This window comes from Alosa alosa, chromosome 12 (assembly GCF_017589495.1).
Source record: "Alosa alosa isolate M-15738 ecotype Scorff River chromosome 12, AALO_Geno_1.1, whole genome shotgun sequence".
Taxonomy (NCBI): domain Eukaryota; kingdom Metazoa; phylum Chordata; class Actinopteri; order Clupeiformes; family Clupeidae; genus Alosa; species Alosa alosa.
The window spans coordinates 495,001-502,500 of record NC_063200.1 but is presented as its reverse complement, the minus strand read 5'-3'; the positions used below and the strand labels follow the sequence as shown (position 1 = coordinate 502,500).

Sequence of the window (7,500 nt, the reverse complement as noted above, 5' to 3'; positions counted from 1 at the left end):
TCTAGGACTGATGGACTCTAGTGGAATCTGATGGACTCAAGTGGACTCTGATGGACTCAAGTTCAACACAAAGACCACATCTGCATTTGCATCAGCCCTGGTAGAGCTTGTGTGGCCCATTATGTTGATGGACGTCTGGCACGCTAGTCATGTTGAGGTGATGAATAGACGTGCTAAGAGCCTTCAGCAGCTTGCACACAGTGCATGGGGCTAGCAGGACAGCGCTTGCTTTTGTATTATCAACCATACACTTTATCCCATTTTTATAAAGTATTTACATCATTCATATACTATTCATATCATCTTCTAGCCTGGCTAGCGCCACCAGTTCTCAATGAGACGTGGTCTGGGAACGTTCATTTTCTAGTATTTGAAAAAAATGCCCAGATCCGTTTATTGGGTGCCACGGATGTCTATCAAATGCGTCTGTGCATAGCTCATCATCGTCTTGCTTTCCCCTCTGTTCTGTGATTGGTTCCCTATCTCAGGCGAAAATTTGCTCCATGAGTCTCCAGGCTGCCTTAGCAGCGTGAATCAAATCGCGCGCAAGGCAGCATGGGAACACCCAGGCTAATCATCTTCAGTATGATTGTATAGTATTTGTATGTAGCAAAGGGGTGGAGCATTTTCACTACATGTTTGGAAACTTCTCATGGAAAGTTTTTTTTTTACTTTTGACTATTGAGGAAAATAAAAAGCTTGTAAAATAATAATACAATGCCACACACAGATATATAAATAGTTCTAATAGTTCTAATAGTACGCAAATTTAACCTATAACCTACATATTCTAGGTGGTATTTGTATTCTAGGGTGTATATCAATCAGCTGATGACCGCAGGCTTTGTGTGTGAGGGTAGAGGGCTGGAATTGGAAAGCAGGATGGTTTCTGTTTCTGTATTTAGTTTCGGTGGCTTTTGAATAATGCTAAACGTTCCCAAACACAATGAAGATGTTCAGGAAACCAAAAGTGGGATTGTGTGGAAATCAAGCTTTTGTGTGCCCCAGTGGTTCTGCAATACACATCCATTCTAGCAAGTTTGGACAGGGAAGATATGCGATGGCTGTATTCCAAACTCCTCCGTAGGATTAACAAAGAGGTGCCGATGAGTTGGAGCAGGCCTGTCACACCCAAACACACTGCGCTCTAATCAAGCATCTGGACACAATACCGCCCTCCACTCATGCAGACACCACAACACTTATTTGTTTATTCATGAGTCACACCTGCACCAAACCACCAGGTGTGTTGTTTCGCTCGTTATAATACACACTCAAAGGTGTAAACAGGGCGGCGAGAGTCGCTGGTCATTACCACCTCTCAACACCCCCTATACTCTCTAACTGGACCCGTTTGGACAACACACACACCTCCTAGTTTACTCTCTAACTGGACCCGTTTGGACCCGTTTGGTGTAAGTGTAAGTGTCCATGTGCTTTATCGCACACTTCAACTTTGAGACGGGAAACCTGTGCCAGTCGTTTAAGAGGTAGGTCTCGCTGTGCCAGCCATTTAAGAGGTAGGTCTCGCTGTGCCAGTCGTTTAAGAGGTAGGTCTTGAGCTAGCCGTTTAAGGGTGGTCACTGGGTCACCCAGTCGGGGAAGAGGGAGGTCTTGAGCTAGGGGGAGAGGAGAGGGAGAGGGAGAGAGAGGAGAGGGGGGAGGAGAGAGAGAGGGAGGAGAGGAGAGGGAGAGGAGGGAGGGAGGGAGAGGGGGGGGAGAGGAGAGGAGACAGAGAGGGAGGGAGGAGAGGGGGGAGGGAGGAGAGAGAGGGAGGGAGGGAGAGAGAGAGGAGAGAGGAGGGAGGAGAGAGGAGGGAGAGAGGAGAGGGAGAGGGGAGGAGAGGGGAGGAGAGGGAGGGAGGGGAGGAGAGAGAGAGAGGGAGAGAGGAGAGGGAGAGGAGAGGGAGAGAGAGAGGAGAGAGGAGAGGGAGGGAGGGAGGAGAGGGAGAGAGAGGGAGGGAGTGAAGGAGCTATGAGAGGGTTAAGCAGCACATGTGAGAGGGAGAAGAGTTACAGGGTAATACAACCCCCCCCCCCTCTCCCCCCCTGCCCCTCCTCAAAGAGACGGATGAGGTGATGACAGATCAAAAGATTACTGAGGAGAGAGGGAGGGGAGGAGAGGAGAGGAGAGAGGGAGGAGAGGAGAGAGGGAGGGGAGGGGAGGAGAGAGGTGATAGAGAGAAGGAAATGAAAAGATAGAGTGAGAGACACACACCAGAGAGATGCAAACAGGGGAGAGATTAAAAAAAAAGAAAGAAATAAAGAGAGAAAGAAAGAAAGAAAGAAAGAAAGAAAGAGCAAGAGAGAATTGTGTGTTCCTTTTCTCCCCATCCTTTGTGCGTTGGCTTCTGTCTTCTCTGTCACGCCAGCAACGCATTTCAAATCTACATGTACATGTGTGTATGTGTGTGTATGTGTTTACATTAACGGATTTCAAATCTACATGTACATGTGCATGTGTGTGTGTGTGTGTGGGTGTGTGTGTGTGTATGTGTGGGTGTGTATGTGTGTGTGTGTGTGTGTGTGTTTGTGTGTGTGTGTATGTGTGTGTGTGTGTGTGTGTGTGTGTGTGTGTGTGTGTGTGTGTGTGTGTGTGTAGTCCAGTGAGCACGTGCAGCTAAGAGAAGAGTCACTCTGAGTCATGCCAGTGTATTAGCAGCTATGTGCACACACACACACACACACACACACTATGTGTGCTACTCAGAAACAGCATTCACTGCAGCTCACATCAGCTTCCCTCTACACTGAGTCAAACACATACACACACACAAGCTCACACTTACAAATACACACACACACACACACACATTTGACTCAGTTAATTACATCGTTCCTAATTCTCCAGTCCCAGCTGCCTAGCCCACATCCAGAGAGGCCTAGGGAACTGGTGGCCTTTGCTGTGATCCTGTGCCGGCTCCGTGCCTTGTCTGGGCCAGATGTCACCCAGAGGCAGCAGTGGCACTCTAGAGCAACAGCACACAGGGCACTCTAGAGCAACAGCACACAGTGGCACTCTAGAGCAACAGCACACAGTGGCACTCTAGAGCAACAGCACACAGTGCGTCAGCACTGCAGGGCCACATTCCATTCTGAGATGGGATTGAACAAGCAAGGGGTTTCATATGGAAGTGGTGCCGGCGTTCCATGCGTGCTTCACACACACACACACACACACACACACACACACACACACACACTCTCTCTCTCTCACACACACACACACTATCTCTTTCTCTCTCACAAACACACTTCCACACATACACTCAAATTCAAATTCGAGTTGCTTTATTAGCATGACTGTATGGGAACAGTGTTGCCAAAGCTATTGCTCTCTCTCACAAACACACACACACACACACACACTCTTTCTCTCTCTCTATCTCACACACACCAATTCAATCTCTTGATCCTGCACACCTGCATCCTCTTCCCCCCCACCCAAGCCAAAGGGCCTCCATTGTGTCTGAATACAATCATGACAGAAACATGAAACTCCCATTTTGTAAGACACAGACAACACAAACATCCACTCCAAAACACACACACACACACACACACACACAGACAACCATATTACAACTCCTGAGAAATGACTTACTTCTGGCTTCCTGTTTATGGGTCAAAGGTCATAAGACACCATCCATCAAAGATCATAAGAAACCATGATCCAAAGCCACTCAAATGAACACACACTGAACACACACACACTGCAGATGAACACACACTGAACACACACTGATGAACACACACTGCACACACTGCACACACACTGCAGATGAACACACACTGAACACACACTGCACACACACTGCAGATGAACACACTCTGAACACACACTGCAGATGAAGACACACTGAACACACACTGCAGATGAACACACACTGCAGATGAACACACACTGCAGATGAACACACACTGAACACACACTGCAGATGAACACACACACTGAACACACACTGCAGATGAACACACACTGCACACACACTGAACACACACTGCAGATGAACACACACTGCACACACACTGCACACACACTGCAGATGAACACAGATGAACACACACTGAACACACACACTGAACACACACTGAACACACACTGCACACACACTGCAGATGAACACACTCTGCAGATGAACACACGCTGACTCATAACAGCACCAACTTAAACAGCAGAAATCTAATCCAATTAAAAAAATAACTCACAAACTAATGTGCCAAAGCATTGATCTCTGTCCACTTTTGTTTCAGTAAAGGGCTCTGACCACCTGCCCTTGGGTCGTCCACACCTCTCTCCCTGCAGTCCTGTGACCCACCTCCCAAACCAGACACACACACACTTCCCCAGACAAGACCACACACACTGAGGTTGAGGGAAGTGTAGAGAGGAAAAGTGTTGGCCATTCCTTCAATGTGTGCAGTAAGCTCCTCAGGATGTTCTACCAGTCTGTTGTTGCCAGCGTCCTCTTCTATGCAGTAGTATGTTGGGGAGGAAGCACAAGGAAGAAGGATGTGGGGCGACTTGACAGGCTGGTAAGGAAAGCTGGCTCTGTAATGGGAGCTGAACTGGAGTGCATCACTTCACTATCTGACAAAAGGACCCTGAACAAACTGATCAACATCTTGGACAATGTCACCCACTCCACAGCACTATTGTTAAGCAGAAGAGTCTGATCAGCTGGAGACTTCGCTCACTGCCTTGCACAACAGACAGAGAAAGTCATTTGTCCCCAGGGCCATTGAACTTTTCAATGCCTCACTTAAAGGGAAGAGGAGAGATAGACTTCTCTGCATAGTCTGTCTGCCTTTCACCTCCTCCATGTTTGGTACTGTCTGTCCACTAGCCACTTTTACCACTGTCTTTATGCCTCACTGTTTGTGTGCTATATTATTAGCACGGTAGCACATATGCATAACCGCCCCCCCATGCCAAACTGTGGCCTGGCAACTTATACCTTTTTTGTTGCACTGTTGGACTTACTCATTTGCACTATCACCATGACCACTATCACCATTGCACTACCACCATGACACTCATTAATTTACACAGAGCACCTTAGAGCACCTTACCATACCTTACTATGCACAGAGAATCACAGGTTTAGTCCCTGCCTCAGTCATTGCAAGCGCCTCTGATTGATTAATCACCACTATGTGGATACTGTTTTTAGAATTGATTTAGATTAAGTGTTAGTTAGTATAATTTGTATTTTAGTATACTTAGCATATTCTTTATCTTCTACTGTCCTTATTGCTTAGTTGTGTTTTTATATTATATACTTTAATTACTCTTTCTGCTGTTAAAGAATGTGTTTGTGTTGTCTGTATGCTGCTGAGACCTTGAATTTCCCCTGGGGATCAATAAAGTATCTATCTATCTATCTACGTATCTATCTATCTATCTATCTATCTAGGGGCCATTGTCTTGCCTGAGGGCGTTGAAAAGCGAGGAGCCTTTCATTCTGAGTGACAGGGAGGTGAGGAGAACCCAATCAACAGCTGATCAATCAGAGGGTCCTCACAGACAGACACACACACACACACACACACACACACACACTTATTTAGCACATGAGAGGGGAAAGCCATCAGCTACTCTTGATGAGGCACATTTACACCTTCACCCCTTAGTGCAGATAGATTGTATCTTTCACGTCTGGGATTTGACAGGACATGACCACACAGTGTAGATGACCTTTGACTCCCACCACTCCTCATTTAGAGCAATGACTAATTACCAGATTCACAAAGCAATATAAGAATAAAAAAGTGTTTTTCTGGTCCAATAGACCGTAGAACTAAGTCCAACTGAGCAGTGTGATCATAGCACTAAGTGCAACTTGTGATCATAGCACTATGCAGTATAATAGGATTATCACAATCCTCTGGATGACCACCACTTCATGTTTACATAAAGATGAAGCTTTGGTTTTCAATCTCCTCTTTTGCCTGAGATTGGTTTTATCTTTACAGATAAGTGAGTCTGTGTTGTTTTAACCACAAACAAAGCACAAAAAGAGCCGCGTTGGTTCCAAAAGGCCTTAGCTGTTAGCTGCTAGCTTAGCTGTTGCTCAAACTGATTCTACCTTTAATCCAGCTCTGAGCACCACATGCAGCTCCAAAAGTCCAAAGAACACTTCTAGTCTGAAGAGTGCGAAAAAGACTCCTGGGATTGTGTTGATCTAGTTAGGAAAGTTGCAATGTAAGATAATATCTCCATGGAGTGGGGAACTCCCCAGTGCCTGCTAGCTTCAGTCCTACATCATGGTGTCAAGAGAAGGCTGCTAGTGTAGTCTGGATAGGTGGGAATACATGATTAGGTGCTAATTAGCCTAGCGATGAAGCTAAGCTCTCACAAACGGGTGGGAATACATGATTAGGTGCTAATTAGCCTAGTGATGAAGCTAAGCTCTCACAAACGGGTGGGAATACATGATTAAGAACAAAAACAGGGGGGAAAAGAATGAGAAAAAAGAAACAGAAATAAAGAATGAAGGGAAAATAAGAATTGAGAGAATGAGTGTGTGTGTGTGGTGTGTGTGTTTGTGTGTGTGTGTGTGGTGTGTGTGAGAGAGAGAGAGAGAGTGACAGACAGAAAGAGTGAGAACAAGAGAAGAGAGAGAGGGAGAGAGATAATTAAAGAGACAGACAGAGAAGTGGACTCAGGTTCTGGGAGTGAGAGAGAGAGAGAGGGAGTGTGAGATTGACAGAGTGAGAGAGGGAGTGAGTGAGAGAGAGAGGGAGTGTGAGATTGACAGAGTGAGAGATGGAGTGAGAGAGAGAGAGAGGGAGTGAGAGAGAGAGAGAGAGAATGAGGGAGAGAGAAAGAAAGGTGAGAGAGCAAAGGGACTTACAGGTTCTTGGGGGGAGGAAGGGTTAGAGGGACTTACAGGTTCTTAGGGGGGGTGAGAAGGAGGGTGAGAGGTTCTTGGGGGGGTGAGAGGGAGAGGGAGAGAGAGGGGAGAGGAGGGTTAGAGGGAGAGGGGAGAGTGAGAGAGGGAGGGTTAGAGGGACTTACAGGTTCTTGGGCTTCTTCTTCTTGTTCCCCTGTCCGGGGTCGACGTCGCAGCTGCAGTGAGATCCAGAAGAGGCGCTGAGCTGAGGGGACAAGACCAAGAGGACAGTCTGCATCATCCACACACACACTGCTCACACACACACACTCCAGCCAGCCAGCAGCAGCCCGGGCCGCAGTGGTGAGAGCAGGGCTGTCCAGTCCACTAGTCCACAGTAGCTGCTCCACGACAAACCTGCACTAATCCTTCACAGCTCACACTCCAGTCTCAATGGGGGTATTTGTGTGTGTGTGTGTGTGTCGGAGAGAGCAAGGAGATCATGTGACCCTGTCTCAGACTGTGTGAGTGGACCTATGCGTGTGTGTGTGTGTGTGTGCCTCTCTCTGTGTAAGTGTGTGCTTCTGTGTGTGTGTGTGTGTGTGTGTGTCTGTGAGTGCTCTTGGGTCTTTCCAGTGAGACACCAGGGTCTTGGTGTCGTGTTA

General features: G+C 47.1%; 1 protein-coding gene across 1 annotated transcript in view; it reads right to left on the bottom strand.

The window, feature by feature from the left end:
• The window catches only part of rgs3a (regulator of G protein signaling 3a), a 284,842-nt gene that overhangs the window by 18,596 nt on the left and 258,746 nt on the right, over positions 1-7,500 (bottom strand). The window contains 1 exon segment of the mRNA XM_048258184.1: positions 7,021-7,100. Coding sequence (XP_048114141.1) covers positions 7,021-7,100 — 80 coding nt within the window.